The sequence below is a fragment of the Nicotiana tabacum genome, chromosome 23 (assembly GCF_000715075.1).
Source record: "Nicotiana tabacum cultivar K326 chromosome 23, ASM71507v2, whole genome shotgun sequence".
In the NCBI taxonomy this organism is placed as follows: Eukaryota; Viridiplantae; Streptophyta; class Magnoliopsida; order Solanales; family Solanaceae; genus Nicotiana; species Nicotiana tabacum.
In genome coordinates this window covers 89,892,515-89,913,323 of record NC_134102.1, presented here as the reverse complement: position 1 = coordinate 89,913,323, position 20,809 = coordinate 89,892,515, and the positions used below count along the sequence as shown (strand labels likewise).

Below are 20,809 nucleotides of genomic sequence, written 5' to 3'. Positions count from 1 at the left end.
CGTCATTGCTTTCAACCTAAGGTTATATTTGTTACTTATTGTGTACATGGGGTCGGTTGTACTCATGCTACACTTCTGCACCTTGCGTGCAGAGTTTGGATATTGATGTTGCTGTGTATGGAGAGATCTAGCATTGATGACGTACATGTGTTCTGGTTATAGATGCCTATTGTTCATGGTAGCTTTAGACTTATGAAAATCTGCTTATGTACACTTCGGACAGATGATGTATTTATTTCATACTAGCTTTGTAAACTCTAAATCTTAGAAGCTCATAATTTGTACTACCAGTACTTCGGAATTCTTTGTATAAAAGTTCAGTATATTATCATTATTTCTCTTAGTAAATATCATTTGAGTTGGATTGTAGCTAATTGACTTACCTAGCGGGTTGGGTTAGGTGCCATCACGACTAGCGGATATTGGGTCGTGACAACCGTTTAGCTGAAACCTTCCACAAGTGCAGTTTTTTTTTCATGTAGGCGCATCACATTTCTTGTTTGGCCATCAATTACTAAATGTAAGAATTGAGTTGATGGCAACACCTAATATAATTTTAAATAAGAAAAGTCATTAGTTGTATGAAGTAATAGTATTTTTTAATAACAATATGCAGTTTTTAGTGGAATCTCTAAGGTGCAGAAGTAAAACTACAGTACATGCAGTGTTTTGATGATTCTGAAAATGCATACCATCATCGTCTATGATAAGATAGTGTTATCTGCCAATACTTTTTCATACTTTTAACCGATCTTCATAAATGATTCCACGACATTTTTCCGATTGGTGTAATTCCATTTTTGAATCAATGTCATTATAAAGTCAAGCAAATTCACAAGTGGGAGGTCTCTTGCGTGCTTGTTTGCTGTTTTTACTGATTCTATAATATTCGATGTCATGGTTATGGTTCTATTTTCCTTGGAATGTGCCTAGGACCATTTATCATATCCAATATCCATCATGTATGTTTTCACTCTACTATCATTAGCTTCTAACTCTGCCATATGCATGTTGAATTCTTCAACAATGTATGCTCTTGCTAACGCAAAGTATACTTCTTTGATTTGTTTTTGGCTCTTCCTGAAGTTCGTCTTTATATGTTGTTCTCCAAATGGAACATACATGCACAATGAGCGACTTCAGGATAAACAATTGAATTTGCTCTCCATATACCATCATGCATGTCTGATACAATGCACATTCCCTCTCTTTGTCCATAGATTTCTCTAAACTGCACGACGAACCACTCACACGATGCATCATTTTTCGAATCAACAATTGCATATGCGAGGGGTAGAATTTGTCCTGTAAAACCAAAGGAAAAAAATATTAGTTACAACTCACAATATTAATATATCATTTCATATAGTAGTATAGTTATAGGTAGGCGCAGCTATGTAGCAAAATAAATATATACTCTGTTGGTATACTTGTATACCATATTAATATCATATCATATTTGAGGATCGTTTTTGCTGCTTTAACTAAATATAATTGGATTGCATTTTTAAAATAGTTAAGTACATCAATTATTCAATACAGATTCTGAAACAACTTTTTTTCTTACCCGCTGCGTCCTGCGTGGAAGCCGTGAGTATGGTCCCTTTGTATGTTGACCTTAAACAACTTCCATCAACTACAATTGTTGGCCTACAATAGATCCAGCCTCTTAGCCTACAATAGACCCATCCTCTAATCGATGCATATATAGCTATGAATGCATACAAGAAGCTCCCATCTCTTTCAGTGTGTAGTCGTGTCACTGATCCTGGGTTAGCGTACTCTAACATGTAAAGATATGTTGGTATTTTCTTGTATGACTCACTTGGTGTTCCTCTCAACAATTGCATTGCTTTTTCTTTTGATCTCCATGCTTGCCTGTAGCTTAAGTCCATACCATATACTTTTTGTATGTCTCTCTGGATATCTGTTGGTGTATATATAATTTTCGGGTCAACAAGTATATTTTGTACCACAACTGCAACAAAAGTTGAGACAACTTGCTTTTGTGAACAAAATCTCTTATCATCTAAACAACTATGGACAGAATTGAAATCCGTCACTTTGAAAAGATTTGATGCTCGTAGGCTTGATGCTTTAAGTCTCCAAGTGCATCTTTCATCCATGCAATCAAGGCTATACCTGTTTATAATACAAATGCAGTTATGTGCAGAGAAGAAGAATGATCAAAATAATTGTGTACTCAAATAATATACTAATATGCTAACTATGTATAATGTTTACATATTTATATTGTTGTTTGCTTTCAACATAATATAATGATATAGCCTACTTATATACTATATAAGTATCATGTTTTACTGTTAAAAAATACAGACAAACCAGTACAATTCTATACTCACATAGTATACCGATATATCTGTCACGACCCAACTGGAGGGTCATGACTAGCACCCGGGCCATACTTGCCGAGCACCAACGTACATTTTATCTAACCTTCCTTATTATCTTTAAGAGCCGACAAGATCAATATAAATAATAGACATGGATCATGAACATCCAACAATGAAAGATAATGTCATGAACATACATAACATGGGACGACAAGACTGTCAAGAAACTATATATAAGGTACGAGCTATCATGATGCCATGAAAGACTATACAACAAAAATCAGCCGAAAAGGCATTCTAAACCATACATAAGTCGACACCTGTCTATGAGCCTCTAAAGGAACATAAGTGCTACAACATTGCCGGAATAGGGCCCCGACATACCCATAATGTCTATAACAAAAATGCATACCAAGACCACGGCAAGTCCGGAGAAGGGATCTCGCCAATAACCGCTGAACTGGACAGCCTACTGTGGTAGGGGAGCTACGTCTACCTGTCTATCAGGACCTGCAGCACGACATGCAGCGTCCACAAATAAAAAGGACGTCAGTACGAATAAAGTACTGAGTATGTGAGGCAAGAAAGCATAAGTAAGAACAGTAATGTAAACAGGTATAGAGAATATACAACATGTGACATCTGGGTACCTCTGAGAGCTACTGACATGAAATACATGATACATACATATATATACATAAACTTTTAAAACATACGCCTTTGTGGGCATCACCATCATCATATCGTACCCGGCCATAATAGGCTCGGTAAAACGTACCCGGCCATCATAGGGCTCGGTAGAATCGTACCCGGCCACGTGGAGCTCGGTAAAACCCAACTGATCAGTGGTTGCACAATAGGTGCCGTACCCGGCCGACTATAGCGCGGCTCGGTAGAGTAAAATAGATACATATATATGATGCATGCTGGACTCATTGGAATCACATTTTGAACCTTTCGGAGTGACATAAGGTTGGTATCCTTCGTACACGTTATTAGGATTAACTCTTCATCAAGAATCTTATAAGAATCAGGAACTACCAACAAAATTGATAATATAAGAATAAGAGAAGTAACATCAATATCAATCGTTTCATAAGAAGGGCAGCAATGTAAGTACTGCTAGCTTCTAAGAGTAGAGTATCTTTGGGAGCTCGTTCATTACATTATGTACAATCGGAGTCATGCAAAAGAATGAAGGGGATAGCCTCACATACCTTGTATATACTGCCCAACCTCAAGCTATGCAAATGTCACGACTCCTTAGTCTACAATAAGACAAACGACACTATCATTATCATTTAAGCGTCGTAACTATTATGTATCGACCACAACCTATTTTACGATGAAACGGACAGCACCTCCCCTATTTATATGACTTCCCACAAGTCAATAAAATCACCAAACAGCCCAAACAACATCATTAATAATCATATTGAGCCTCCAAAACAGTCCACCAACCAACAACATTACTACCAAGCCTTTCGATATATATTTCACAAGTTCTAGCTTCAACGACTTAGCTGCAACTTGGATAATCTTAAATATATATAGAGTAAGAGGTTCCTTACCTTTAAACAGAAAGAACAACTCCAATTTGACCTTAATTTTCCATGAAATATCCCTTCAATTCTGCCACAAGAACAAGGAAGCGAAACTAGCAATTAATTCGGGTTTTTCGGCACTAGAATTACTTTAGAAGACTTGAAATCACCTAGGGTTGATATTAAAAACTTGAAGGTGTATTTACAGGACATAAAACACTTAAAACAACCTCCCACACGAGCTGGAACAACACAAAAATCAGCAACAACAAGAAGAACAAGAAACTTACTAGCGCCACGGGATTCCCGACATTTGATTTGTGTTGTTTGCCCTTTGTTTGGGTCTTGGATCATGAGAGAACCTTGAGAGACTGTTTTTAGGGTTATAAGGTCTGAATATACTAAAATTTAATGACTTAAAACGGGGTTGAGGTATCTTATATATGTCCATATGTCTTAAACCGCCTTTGTGGGCCCCATAGAGAGCAGCTTGGCGCACTCTCGCGAAAATGCGAATATCTCTCTATTCCGAGATCGTATCGACGAACGGTTTAATGCGTTGGAAACTAGACTCATAGATATTCAATTTGATAGGTAGATCACCCCATAATTCCAAGCACATTGGGAGAAAAATGCAGTAACATTTGACCTAATGTTTAAGTAAAATTATAAACCTAGGTTGCGACAACTTTTATCGACTTTTGTTTCATAACTCGCTTGACTTCAAGACTTATGATGCGGATATTATATGATTCAAATACATTAAAACAAGACCTCTTGGGACAATTAATCACCTCTAGTGTTACCCGAAAATACCGGTTACAACATCCTTGATTCGTTTAACTTCAAATACTTGTTAACCACTCTTATACACCCTTGTATCGTTTAAGACCAATAGGATTAACTTCTTATCATCTCAAAGATAATATCTTCTTGGATTTACGTCAACTAACTTACGGTGTGATCTATGGTATGCGAATTTGGGTTGTAACACCCTCTCCCCCTTAGGAACATTCGTCCTCGAATGTAAGGGTTTATGGGGTGTCTAACTCATTGTGGATTCCGACGGAGATTTCCGGCTGAGTTTCCCCTATAAAATGGACACTAGCCAAACTTGCAAGCAGTTAAACCTAACCTATGGCCTTACAAGACTATACAAAGCATTATGGATATGTACATTATCTGCATATTACCATTTTGTATTAAAAAGAGTATTCACAAGCTATTGCTTATCTCATAGAGCCGTTTCACCTTATAATGCGTCCTTCTTTCCCCCGGCATCCTCGTTATCTTCACTCTGGAATAGGTAAGGGTATTTAGACTTCATCTCCTCTTCTGCTTCCCATGTCATTTCTTCTATATTCTTGTTCCTCCATAATACTTTCACGGAAGCTACATCCTTTGTTCTCAGCTTGCGGACTTGTCGATCTAATATAGCCACTGGCACTTCATCATATGATAGATCCTTTGTAACTTGTACATCTTTGATAGGGACGACCCGAGAAGGGTCTCCAATATATTTCCTCAACATAGATACATGGAATACTGGGTGGACAAATTCCAATTCAGATGGCAATTCTAACTCGTAAGCAACCTGTCCAATTCGTCGAAGAATTTTGTACGGCCCAATATACCGCGGACTCAACTTACCCTTCTTCCCAAAACGCATAACACCCTTCATCGGCGAGATCTTCAGGAAAACCCAATCACCAACCTCAAATTCCAGATCACGACGTCGGACGTCGGAATAAGACTTTTGCCTGCTTTGTGCCGTCCTCAGTCGCTCTTGTATCACTTTCACCTTCTCAATGGCTTGGTGAATCAAATCTGGCCCATATAATTCTGTCTCACCGACTTCGAACCATCCAACTGGTGATCTACATCTCCTCCCGTACAGTGCCTCATACAGGGCCATTTTAATACTGGAATGGTAGCTATTATTGTAGGCAAATTCTATAAGTGCCAGATGGTCATCCCAATTCCCCTTGAAATCTAGAACACATGCTCGTAGCATATCTTCAAGCATCTGGATGCTACGTTCAGCCTGTCCGTCAGTCTGCGGATGGAATGCAGTGCTGAGATTTACTTGTATGCCTAAACCCTTCTGAAAAGACCTCCAAAAGTTAGCCGTAAATTGAGCTCCTCCGTCTGATATAATAGATACCGGCACACCATGAAGCCTAACAATCTCCTTGATATACAATTTCGCATAATTTTCAGCCGTGTAAGTTGTCTTAACTGGCAGAAAATGGGCAGATTTTGTAAGTCGATCAACTATCACCCAGATGGAGTCAAACTTATGATAAGAGCGAGGTAATCCAATAATGAAGTCCATATTAATCACCTCCCATTTCCAGGTCGGAATCTCTATATTCTGAATCAATCCACTAGGTTTCTGATGCTCGATCTTTACTTGTTGACAATTAGGACACTGGGCTACAAATTCTGCAATAGACTTCTTCATGTTATCCCACAAATACTGCTCCTTAACGTCATGATACATCTTTGTCGAGCCAGGATGGATAGAATATCGGGACTGGTGAATCTCAATCATAATCTTCTCTTGCAACCCTGCCACACTAGGTACACATAATCGGCCCTGGTATCTCAGTGTCCCATCTCCTCCGATCTTGAAAGCTGTAATCTTACACTGCTGAATTCCCTCTCTCAATCTTACTAAGGTAGGATCTTCATATTGCCGTGCTTTTACCTCGGCTACCAAAGATGATTCTGCTGTATTCTGTACAGTAACACCTCCGTCATCAGAGTCCAACAATCTGATTCTCATATTGGCCAGCTGGTGAAGCTCTTTGGTCAACCCTTGTCTACCTGCCTCAATATGTATTAAGCTTCCCATTGACTTACGGCTGAGAGCGTCTGCCACAACATTAGCTTTACCGGGATGGTACAATATCTCGACATCGTAGTCTTTCAGTAATTCAAGCCACCTACGCTGCCTCAAATTCAACTCCTTCTGCTTGAAGATGTATTGTAAACTCTTGTGATCTGTGTAGATGTCAACATGGACGCCGTATAAGTAGTGCCGCCATATCTTCAAAGCATATATTACTGCAGCCAATTCCAAATCATGAGTCGGGTAATTCTTTTCATGCTTCTTCAATTGTCTTGATGCATAAGCAATCACCTTCCCACGTTGCATCAATACGCACCCCAAACCTATACCTGAGGCATCACAATATGCCACATAACCTTCTGTTCCTTCTGGGAGAGTGAGCACTGGCGCGGATGTCAATCGATTCTTTAGCTCCTGAAAACTATATTCACAAGCATCAGACCACTGGAACTTGGTAGCTTTCTGTGTTAACTTAGTCAATGGTGCTGATATAGAGGAAAACCCTTCTACAAACCGCCTATAATATCCTGCTAGCCCCAGGAAGCTGCGAACTTCTGACGGTGTTGTAGGTCTCGGCCAATTCTTCACTGCATCGATCTTCTGAGTGTCGACACTAATACCCTCATCAGATATCACATGGCCAAGGAATGCTACTGAGTTCAGCCAGAATTCACATTTAGAGAGCTTAGCATATAACTTATGATCCTAAAGGGTCTGTAATACTATCCGCAAGTGGCCCGCATGTTCCGCCTCCGAACGAGAATACACCAGAATGTCATCAATGAATACGATCACGAACACATCAAGATAGGGCCTGAATACACTATTCATGAGATCCATAAAAGCTGCTGGGGCATTTGTTAGCCCGAACGACATCACCAAGAACTCAAAATGCCCATATCTTGTCCGGAAAGCCGTCTTTGGAATATCCTTCTCCTTAACCCTCACCTGATGATACCCTAAACGCAAGTCAATCTTGGAGAAATACTTGGCACCCTGGAGTTGGTCAAACAGGTCATCAATTCTTGGAAGTGGATACTTGTTCTTTATTGTAAACTTATTCAACTGTTGATAATCGATACACATCCTTAACGACCCATCTTTCTTCCGCACGAACAAGACTGGCGCACCCCAAGGTGAAGTGCTAGGCCTAATGAAACCCTTATCCAGCAAGTCTTTCAACTGTGCCTTCAACTCTCGCAACTCTGCCGGGGCCATCCTGTATGGAGGGATAAAGATCGGTTTAGTGTCAGGCAATGCATCAATGCTAAACTCAATCTCCCTTTCAGGAGGAAGGCCTGGGAGTTCATCTGGGAAAACATCTGGAAATTCATTGACCACGGGGATTAATTGTAGAGTAGGCGGCTTCGCCTCCGCATCCCTAATGCGAACAAGATGATAAATGTAACCTTTTGAGATCATCTTCCTTGCCTTAAGATAGGAAATAAACCTACCTTTCGGCGTAGCAATGCTCCCCTTCCATTCAATGGCGGGTTCACAAGGAAACTGAAACCTAACCATCTTCGTACGATAGTCAACATTTGCATAGCATGAGGCCAACCAGTCCATTCCCATTATCACATCGAAATCAACCATTTCTAACTCAAATAAATTTGCCGAGGTTTGACGACTACAAATCATCACAGTGCAACCTTTATATACCCTTCTAGCAATCACAGAATCTCCTATCGGAGTGGATACCGCAAGTGGTTTACTTATCAATTCAGGTTCAATGCCAAACTTATTAGCCACAAAGGGTGTAACATATGATAAGGTAGATCCTGGATCAATTAGCGCATATACATCATAAGAAAACACAGACAATATACCTGTAACAACATCCGGAGATGACTCGAGATCTTGTCGACCTATTAGAGCATAGGTTCGATTTTGAGCACCACTCAAACTAGGCACTGAACCTCTACCTCTACCACGACCTGTCGACTATTGAAAACCTTGTGTTGGAGGTCGAACTGATAAGGAAGAACCAGACACAAATCCAGTCAGTTGAGCCATACAACCACCTCCTCTGTTAGGACAATCCCGCATCATATGGCCACGCTGTCCGCAAGAAGAGCACGCATCGGAACCTCAACGGCACAGTCCAAAGTGGGCCTTGCCGCACTGATCACAATGAGGTGTTGGGGGTCTCGTCTGACTAGTATCTCTATGAAATTGTGAGCCTGATGCCCTCAAACTCTGACCTGAACCAGAATAGGTAAATCGATCATACCGAGGCCTCTGAAACTTTGGAGGAGCACTAGCTACAGGTGGCGCCGAACTCCTCGAAGATTGGGGCCTAATACTGCCTCTGAACTCATCAGAATACCCTGCAAATCTCGCCCTCTTATGCTGGCCCCTATCCTGCTCCCTATCTGCCCTTTGCTGGTGCTTACGATCCTCTAGGGTCTGGGCATAAGCCTGAATACGGGAAATATCCATGCCCTCTACCAAGGAGGCTGTTGTGCACTCATTTATCAGATGTGGTCCCAACCCGTTCACGAACAGATGCACCCTATCACTCATCTCGGCCACCATATGGGGAGCATACCTTGCTAAAGAATCAAACTGTATACTATACTCTCGTACACTCATATTACCCTGTCAAAGGTTCAAGAACTTATCAGCTCTAGCTCGTCGTATCTCAACTGGCAAGTAGTGACGAAGAAAGGCCTCAGAAAATTCCTTCCACACGGCTGGAGGAGCGTTCGGACCCCTAGATCTCTCCCAACTATCATACCAAAAAAACCGCTAAATCCTGTAACCGATAAGAAGCCAACTCTACTGCCTCTGTATCACTAGCATGCATAACCCGCAATGTACGATGAATCTGATCAATAAATGTTTGTGGGTCCTCCTTGGGGTCTGATCCGGTAAACACTGGAGGGTCTAGATTAATAAAATCACAAACTCTCGCACTAACCGGTTTATCAGCAGCACCGGTATTCTGCCTCTGAGCCTGAGCAGCTACCAAGCTAGTCAACAATTGCACCGCACTGCGCATATCGTGGTCTGTAGTGCTAGACGGAGGAACTAGATGTACTGGGTGCCTCCTAATATCCTCTGGAGGAGACGGAGAGGTATGAGACGGCATCTCACTCTGAGCCTCACTTTGGCCTGCTCTGGCTGGAGGCACCTGAATGTTACCCTCTCCCACAGCTGTATCAAGCCGTTTACTAATTGCTTGCTTCCTAGTCGAAGGCATCGCTGAAAGAAAACAAGGTGAATATTAGATATGAACACTTACTACTCAACTCTACGCACGATCTAGATTCAGGAAGAAGGTAACAACCCTAGATGTCACGTAGCCTCCTGATTATAAATGTGGCGCGCTACACATCCATAATCAAAACTCTACTAGACACGGCTCATAGACATCCCCTAGGACGAACTTTCTCTGATACCAAGTTTGTCACGACCCAACTGGAGGGTCATGACTAGCACCCGGGCCATACTTGCCGAGCACCAACGTACATTTTATCTAACCTTCCTTATTATCTTTAAGGGCCGACAAGATCAATATAAATAGTAGACATGGATCATGAACATCCAACAATGAAAGATAATGTCATGAACATACATAACATGGGACGACAAGACTGTCAAGAAACTATATATAAGGTACGAGCTATCATGATGCCATGAAAGACTATACAACAAAAATCAGCCGAAAAGGCATTCTAAACCATACATAAGTCGACACCTGTCTATGAGCCTCTAAAGGAGCATAAGTGCTACAACATTGCCGGAACAGGGCCCCGACATACCCATAATGTCTATAACAAAAATGCATACCAAGACCACGGCAAGTCCGGAGAAGGGATCTCGCCAATAACCGCTGAACTGGACAGCCTACTGTGGTGGGGGAGCTACATCTACCTGTCTATCAGGACCTGCAGCACGACATGCAGCATCCACAAATAAAAAGGACGTCAGTACGAATAAAGTACTGAGTATGTGAGGCAAGAAAGCATAAGTAAGAACAGTAATGTAAACAGGGATAGAGAATATACAACCTGTGACATCTGGGTACCTCTGAGGGCTACTGACATGAAATACATGATACATACATATATATACATAAACTTTTAAAACATACGCCTTTGTGGGCATCACCATCATCATATCGTACCCGGCCATAATAGGCTCGGTAAAACATACCCGGCCATCATAGGGCTCGGTAGAATCGTACCCGGCCACGTGGAGCTCGGTAAAACCCAACTGATCAGTGGTTGCACAATAGGTGCCGTACCCGACCGACTATAGCGCGGCTCGGTAGAGTAAAATAGATACATATATATGATGCATGCTGGACTCATTGGAATCACATTTTGAACCTTTCGGAGTGACATAAGGTTGGTATCCTTCGTACACGTTATTAGGATTAACTCTTCATCAAGAATCTTATAAGAATCAGGAACTACCAACAAAATTGATAATATAAGAATAAGAGAAGTAACATCAATATCAATCGTTTCATAAGAAGGGCAGCAATGTAAGTACTGCTAGCTTCTAAGAGTAGAGTATCTTTGGGAGCTCGTTCATTACATTATGTACAATTGGAGTCGTGTAAAAGAATGAAGGGGATAGCCTCACATACCTTGTATATACTGCCCAACCTCAAGCTATGCAAATGTCACGACTCCTTAGTCTACAATAAGACAAATGACACTATCATTATCGTTTAAGCGTCGTAACTATTATGTATCGACCACAACCTATTTTATGATGAAACGGACAGCACCTCCCCTATTTATATGACTTCCCACAAGTCAATACAATCACCAAACAGCCCAAACAACATCATTAATAATCATATTGAGCCTCCAAAACAGTCCACCAACCAACAACATTACTACCAAGCCTTTCGATATATATTTCACAAGTTCTAGCTTCAACGACTTAGCTGCAACTTGGATAATCTTAAATATATATAGAGTAAGAGGTTCCTTACCTTTAAACAGAAAGAACAACTCCAATTTGACCTTAATTTTCCACGAAATATCCCTTCAATTCTGCCACAAGAACAAGGAAGCGAAACTAGCAATTAATTCGGGTTTTTCGGCACTAGAATTACTTTAGAAGACTTGAAATCACCTAGGGTTGATATTAAAAACTTGAAGGTGTATTTACAGGACATAAAACACTTAAAACAACCTCCTACACGAGCTGGAACAACACAAAAATCAGCAACAACAAGAAGAACAAGAAACTTACTAGCGCCACGGGATTCCCGACATTTGATTTGTGTTGTTTGCCATTTGTTTGGGTCTTGGATCATGAGAGAACCTTGAGAGACTGTTTTTAGGGTTATAAGGTCTGAATATACTGAAAAGTAATGACTTAAAACGGGGTTGAGGTATCTTATATATGTCCATATGTCTTAAACCGCCTTTGTGGGCCCCATAGAGAGCAGCTTGGCGCACTCTTGCGAAAATGCGAATATCTCTCTATTCTGAGATCGTATCGATGAACGGTTTAATGCGTTGGAAACTAGACTCTAGATCTTCAATTTGATAGGTAGATCACCCCATAATTCCAAGCACATTGGGAGAAAAATGCAGTAACATTTGACCTAATGTTTAAGTAAAATTATAAACCTAGGTTGCGACAACTTTTATCGACTTTTGTTTCATAACTCGCTTGACTTCAAGACTTATGATGCGGATATTATATGATTCAAATACATTAAAATAAGACCTCTTGGGACAATTAATCACCTCTAGTGTTACCCGAAAATACCGGTTACAACATCCTTGATTCGTTTAACTTCAAATACTTGTTAACCACTCTTATACACCCTTGTATCGTTTAAGACCAATAGGATTAACTTCTTATCATCTCAAAGATAATCTCTTCTTGGATTTACGTCAACTAACTTACGGCGTGATCTATGGTATGCGAATTTGGGTTGTAACAATATCATACATATATACTATATCAGTTTCATGTTTTACTGATTAAAATCACACACAAACCTGTACAATTCTATACTCACATAGTATACTCATATAACATACTTATATACTATATCAGTATCATCATTTACGGATACAAAACACAGACAAACTTGATCTACACTCATATAGTATACTGATTTAGCATACATATATACTATATCAGTATCATCTTTTATAGGAAAAAAATACACGCACAAAAACTAGTATAATTTTATTCTCACATAGTATACTTATGTAGCATACTTATATACTATATCGGTATCATGTTTTACTGATAGAAAACATACACACAAACCAGTATAAATTCTATACTCACATAGTATACTGATGTAGCATACTTATATACTATATCTGTAACGACCCAAAATCTTACATGTCGTGATGACACCTATCACAATACTAGATAAGCCGACAATCACAATTAAACACGCATATTTGAGTTTAAAACATAATGAAATAAGCTTAATAGTGAAAATCTCACAATAACTGATAAAAAGTACCGCAACTCAATACAAATTCCACAAAATCTAGGTGTCACCGAGTATAGGAGCATCTAAGTGACAACATAGTCTGATTGCTAAACACCGCCTAGAAAGATAGAACAGTACAAATAACTTAAAAGAAGGAGAATCATGGTCTGCGGATGCCAAGGCAGCTACCTCAATAGTCTCTGAATAGCTAAAGCTCCAAAGCTAGCAAACGTCGTTCCCAGAAGTACTTGAATCTGCACACGAAGTGCAGAGTGTAGTATGAGTATAATCGACCCAATGAACTCAATAAGTAACAAGACTAACCTTGGGTTGAAATCAGTGACGAGCTCAACTGATAGAGTCCAAATACAGATTTTTAAACAGTACAGATATGACAGGAAAAAATGACAATAATATCTTAGAGAAACTCATAATCTGTTAGTACATAGTATAGGAATGTAGACATGCTTTCAAGTTTAACAGTTAAGCTCAATACAGACAAAATATGCCAAGTGTGACTGATATCAGGAATATTACATCTCCGTATCTACATGTCAATGTGCATATCATATGTGATACAACACAATGAAAACCTCACATACTCACACTCTCAGAGTACTCAATATGACTGTCTCAATTGTTGTTCATCACGCTCAGTCACTCACAACTATACGGTACATGCGCTCACTAATGGTATATCAGATTCCGGAGGGGCGGATCCTGCCCAAGCACTAATATCAAGCCAATACGGCCTGCTACAACATGTATCCTGATCCTATAACAATATATAAAGCCCATAGGGCCTGCTGTGGTATGCAACCCGATCCATAATATATATATATATATATATATATATATATATATATATATATATATATATATATATATATATATATTATATTTATATTGTATATATATAAAGCCAACATGGTCTGCTGCGACGTGTAGCCTGATCCACCAATCTCACTCACAACACGGCTCTCAGGCCCCAACTCGGTCATCAATCTCTCCAGTCTCTAGTATGTGTGTCACCTCAACACCAACCACATAACACATAATTTAGGGGTTCATACCCTCAAAATCAAGTTTAGAAGTGTTACTTACCTCAAAATAAGCAAGCTCTTACCTTGCGAATCGGCCTCCGGACGACTCAAATCTAGCCATAAACAACTCAATACAATCAACAAGGGCTATAGAAATCTATTCCATATGAATAAGCTAAGTTCTTTAACAAAAGTCAAAAAGTCAACTTAAAAAGTCAACCCGAGCCCATGCCTAAGAATCCAACAAAAGTTACAAAATTCGAACACTCATTCAACCACGAGTCCAACCATACCAAAATTATCAAATTTCGACACCAAATCGTCACTCAAATCCCCAAATCTTACTCTCCAATCCCTAGTTCAAAATTCCCAAAATTGCACCTTAAAAACACATAAACTAGGTGGGAAATTCAATGGTTATTTAATATTAATGAATAAAAATGATCAAAAGTGACTTACCTCTTGAAATATAGTGAAATCTCCCTCAAAATATTGCCTTAATCCGAGCTCCCAAAGTCCAAAAATGAATAAAACCTCGGAATCCCTAGAATATATACACTGCCCAGGCATTTCGCACCTCCGAAGCCAAGGGTCGAACCTGCAATCCCATTTTTGCGGAGAAAATGTCGCTTCTGCGAAGCCCAGTAAACACCTGACCTTGCTCACCTACGGTCCCCCCCCTTCGTACATACGCTTCCCAGAAGCCTTCCCTCTTTTCGCACATGCGCACACCTAGCCGCTTCTGTGGCTCCGCACTAGCGGCCAATCCCTCAGCAGGTGCAATGACACCAGACCTGAAGCACTTCAGCATATCACCTAAGCCAAATTTGATCCGTTAATCATCTGAAATCCACCCGAGCCCCCTGGGACCTCAACCAAATATACCAACAAGTCCTAAAATACGACACAAACTTAGTCGAGGCCTTAAATCACATCAAACAACATCAAAAACACGAATCGCACCCCAAATCAAGCCTAATGAAACTAATGAATTTCCAACTTCTACAATCGATGACGAAACCTATCAAATCAACTATGATTGACCTCAAATTTTGCACACAGGTCATAATTGACACAATAGACCTATTCCAACTTTCGGAACCAAAATCTGAGTCAGGTAACCATAAGGTCAACTCTCGGTCAAACTTCTCAACTCTCTAAACTTCAATTTTTCCAACTTTCGCCAATTCAAGCCAAGATCATCTACGGACTTCCAAATCAATATCTGGATACACTCCGAAGTCTAAAATCACCCTACGGAGCTATCAGAACCATCAAAACTCCATTCCAGAGTCATTTTATTCATAAGTCAACATCCGATTAACTCTTTCAACTTAGGCTTTCAACCTTGGGACTAAGTATCCCAACTCATTCAGAAACATCCCGGGAACCAAACCGACCACCCCTAAAAGTCACATAACAACAAATGAGAATAGAATAAGCAGTAAATGGGGGAACAGGGCTATAATACTCAAAACGACCGCCCGGGTCGTTACATTCTCCCTCTCTTAAACAAATATTCGTCCTCGAACGGGTCTAGAACCATACTTGGAGTCTCAAATAAGAGTGGATATCTGCTTCGCATCTCCCGCTCTGTCTCACAAGTAGCTTCCTCAACTGGTTGACCTCTCCACTGCACCTTCACTGAAGCAATGTTCTTTGACCTCAACTTTTGAACCTGCCGATCCAAAATGGCCACTGGATCCATATCATAAGTCAGATCCCCATCTAACTAAACTGTGTTGAACTCCAAAACAGGAGACGGATCGCCAAAATACTTTCGGAGCATGGAAACATGAAACACTAGATAAACACAAGATAGACTAGACCGCAATGTAAGCCTGTAAACCACATCTCCAATCCTCTCAAGCACCTCAAACGGGCCATTATACCGAGGTCTCAACTTGCCCTTCTTCCCGAACCTCATAACACCCTTCATGGTGAAACTTTGAGCAATACCTTCTCTCCCACCATGTAAGCAACATCACGAACCTTTCGATCGACGTAACACTTCTGTCTAGACTATGTCGTACGAAGCCGATCTTGAATCAACTTAACATTGTCCAAAGCATCATGAACCAAGTCAGCACCCAATAGCCTAGCCTCACCTGTCTCAAACCAACCAACCGGAGACCGATACCGTATCCTATACAAAGCCATCTGAATACTCGATTGGTAGATGTTGTTGTAGGAAAACTTTGAAGCGGCATAAACTGATCCCAAGAGCCCCCGAAATCCATGACACAAGTGCATATCATATCCACAATCACCCAAATAACATCAAACTTCCTCGAAGTCCATGGGAGCCCAACTACAAAGTCTATGGTGATACACTCCCACTTCCACTCCAAAATATGAAGCCTCTAAAGCAATTTGCCCGGCCTCTGATGCTCGTACTTCACCTCCTGTTGACAATTTAGGCACCAAGCTACAAATCCCACTATATCTTTCTTCATCCTCCTCCAATAATAGTGCTACCTCAAGTCCTGATACATCTTTGTGGCACCCGAATGAATGGAATACCACGAACTGTGTGCCTCCTCAAGAATCAACTCATGTAGCCCATCTACATTGGGTACACAAATCCGACCCTGCATCCACAACACCCCATCATCCCCAATAGAAACCTCCTTGGCATCACCGTGTTGAACCCTATACTTAAGGGCAAGCAAATGGGGGTCTGATGCGATCATATAAGGAAGACCGAGAAACCACACAAACTAGAACCCTACTAGGCTCCGAAACATCTAACCTCACAAACTGACTGGCCAAGCCCTGAACATCTGATGCAAGTGGCCTCTCACCAACAAGAATAAATGCAAGGCTACCCATACTCACTGCCTTTCTACTCAAGGAATCAACCATCATATTGGCCTTCCCGGGATGATACAAAATGGTAATATCATAGTACTTTAGCAGCTCCAACCATCTCCGCTTCCTCAAATTTAGATCCTTTTGCTTGAACAAGTGTTGGAGACTCCGATGATCCGTAAATATCTCACAAGATACACCGTAGAGATAATGCCTCCAAATCTTCAATGCATAAACGATGGCTGCCAACTCCAAATCATGACTAGGGTAGTTCTTCTCATGAGGCTTTAACTAGCGTGAAGCATAAACAATCACTCTAACCTCCTACATTAAGAGAAACCCAATATGAATCTGAGAAGCATCACAATACACTATATAGAAACCCGATGCTGAAGGCAAAACTAGAACTAGAGATGTGGTCAAGGCAGTCTTGAGCTTCTAAAAGCTCTCCTCACACTCATTCGACCACCTGAATGGAGCACCCTTCTAGGTCAACCTAGTCAAAGGCACCGCAATGGACGAGAAACCCTCCACGAAGCGACGATAATATCCAGCCAAGCCGAGAAAACACCGAATCTCAGTAGCTGAAGACGGTCTGGGTCAACTCTGAACCGCCTCTATCTTCTTTGGATCCAGCTTAATCCCCTTACTGGACACTACATGCCCCAAGAACGCCACCGAACTAAGCCAAAACTCACACTTGGAGAACTTGGCATAAATTTTCTCCTCTCTCAACCTCGGTAGTACAATCCTCAGATGTTGTGCATGCTCCTCTTGGCTACGTGAGTACACTAGGATATCATCAATAAATACTATGACAAACAAATCAAGAAATGGATGGAATAAACTATTCATCAGATGCAAGAATGTTGTTGGGGTGTTGGTAAGCCCAAAAGACATCACAAAGAACTCATAAAGACCATAGCGACTCCTAAATACCGTCTTCAGAATATCCGAGTCCCGAATCTTCAACTGGTGATACCCAGACCTCAAATCAATCTTAGAGAACACCCTTGCTCCCTGAAGTTGGTCAAATAAATCATTAATGCGCGACAAAGGATACTCGTTCTTAATTGTAACTTTGTTCAACTACCTATAGTCGATGCACATATGCATAGTACCATCATTCTTCTTCACAAAAAGAACCGGTGTACCTTAAGGTGATACATTAGGCCTAATGAACCCTTTATCAAGAAGCTCCTGAAGCTGCTCTTTCAATTCCTTCAACTCTATTGGTGCCATACGATACGGAGGAATAGAAAAGGGCTGAGTGGCTGGCACCAATTCAATACCAAAATTAATATCCTTTTCGGGTGGCATGCCCGACAAATCTGCAGGAAACACATTCGGAAAGACTCGCACTACCGGAACAGAATTATTAAAAGGAGTATCAGCGCCAACATCCCTCACAAAAGCCAAATATGGCAAACACCCCTTCCCAACCATCCATTGGGCCTTCAGATATGAAATCACCCTACTGGAACATAGTACAGAGAACCTCTCCGCTCGATCCTAGGTAACCCCGGCATTGCCAACGTCACTGTCTTAGCATGACAATCCAGAATAGCATGACATGGAGACAACCAATCCATACCTAGAATCACGTCGAATCATCCATACTAAGCAATATGAGATCAACTCTAGTCTCCAATGCTCCAATAGTCACCGCACACGACAGAGACGCATGGTCCACAACAATAGAATCGCCCACCGGTGTAGATCCATGAATAGGTAAAACTAAGGACTCACGGGGAATATCCATATAAAGAGCAAAATATGATAATACATACGAATAAGTGGAACAAGGGTCAAATAATATAGAAGCATCCCTGTGGCATACTGAGACAATACATGTGATCACTGCGTCTGAAGCAAAAACCTCTGGCCTGGCAGGGAAAGTATATCATTGAGCCTAACTGCCACTTGATCGGCCTTCCCCTCTAGGGCGACCTATAACTGCCTGAACCCCACCCCGAGCTGGCTGAGCGGGTGGTGAAGTAACTGGTGTAGAAGTCATAGCCTAACCCCTCTACTGAACTGGACCTCCCAAGAGACGGGGACAATACCTCCTCACATGTCCAAACTTCTCACACTCGTAGCTACTATGATCTGTCAATAGTGGTGGGAACTGAATCAGGCCCTGAGAACTAGAATAAATACTAGAATAACTTAGCACAGATGAACCCTGAACTGATAGAGCACGAGATGAGCTCTGACCTGGAAGGGAACTAAGAGATGACTAACCCAGGCGAGCACTGTATGAACCATGGCTAGATGATGCACCACGATAAACCGGACAATCCATCTAAGCGGGCCTATAAGGAAGACTCTTATTGTGGTGGGGCTGACCCCCAGAAGAAACACCGATGAAACCACCCAAACCACGAGGCCTCTTGGACTCTCTCTCCTCATACACCTGACTACGGACCAGCTCTAGCTGCTGAGCAATATCAACCACCTCATCAAATCTAGCACCTGATACATTCTCTCGAGTTATAACAAAGCGCAATCCATAGTTGAGGCCATCGATGAACTTTCTAATCCTCTCCCTTTCTGTGGGAATGAACCAAACCACGTGACAAGCCAACTATGAAAATCTCATCTCGTACTGGGTCACGGACATACCCTCCTGGCGTAGCTGCTCAAACTACCTACGCAACTTATCCCTGCAGGTCGGTGGCACAAAATTCTCCAATAAGAGGATGGAGAACTCATGCCATTAAAGTGTTGCAGCATCGGCTGGCCTGCTCCGCTCATAGGCCTCCCACCATCTGAAGGTTGCCCCCGACAGCTGAAAATTAGTAAATGAGACCCCACTAGTCTCCAGAATACCCTCGTGCGAAGAATCTACTGACACATATCCAAGAAGTCCTGAGCATCCTCTAACTCAGCCCCACTGAATGATGGAGGCTTGAGCCTCCCTAACCTCTCTAGTCTCTTCTGCTCCTCATCACTCATAATGAGACCCACCTGGGCCTGAGCAATTATAACCGACTGGGCTAGTAGCACTCCCGGTGTCAGAAGTCCCCACACCACCTGCTCTGGAGTATGGGCGACGGGAGTCTGAGCACCTCCCCCGGCCTGAGAAGTGGTTGACGCGGTTGGAACTGAAACCGCCTGAGCAAGGCTATTACAACCAGTCAATATCTGGGCCAGAGCCTCCTGAAGTCCTGGAATCACAATGGGCACAGTTGGTGCCTGAGCTGGCCCAGCCGACTCAACTACGTCTGGGATCTGCTCCTGAGATGGATCAATTGGTGGGTCTACAAGTGCTGCTCTAATTGCTATACGAGCTGCACCTTGGCCTCTACCATACTCCCAACCTCTAGTGGCCTTAGCTAGTGGTACTGGTGGCAACCCGCCCAATCCGGTAGCACATGTCCTCACCTCTGTGAAAGAATAGAATAACAAAAGTTTAGTTTCTGGAATCAACAAATTCGCACGACAAGAATACAAGAAAGTGAAGTTTTCCTAGTAGTTTGGCAGCCTCTCGAAGATAAGTACAGACGTCTCCATACCGATCCGCCACACTTTACTAAACCTGCTTATGACTCGTGAAACCTATGTAACCTAGGCTCTGATACCAACTTGTCACGACCCAAAATCTCACATGTCGTGATGGCACCTATCGCAATACTAGGCAAGCCGTTAATCATAATTAACCACACATATTTGAGTTTAAAACATAATGAAATAAGCTTAATGGTGAAAATCTCACAATAACTAATAAAAAGTATAGCAACTCAATACAAAATCCCAAAAATCTAAGTATC

The 20,809-nt window shown here is 41.5% G+C and overlaps 1 protein-coding gene across 1 annotated transcript; it reads right to left on the bottom strand.

Annotated features, from left to right (window-relative positions):
• Positions 1 to 929: 929 nt before the first annotated feature.
• Positions 930 to 2,126, bottom strand: LOC142177262 (uncharacterized). Its single transcript, XM_075245734.1, has 3 exons — positions 1,568 to 2,126; positions 1,123 to 1,305; positions 930 to 1,039 (listed from the first exon to the last, which is right to left on the bottom strand). The coding sequence occupies exons 1-3, from the start codon at positions 2,124 to 2,126 to the stop codon at positions 930 to 932; spliced, it is 852 nt and encodes a 283-aa protein (XP_075101835.1).
• Positions 2,127 to 20,809: the final 18,683 nt, after the last annotated feature.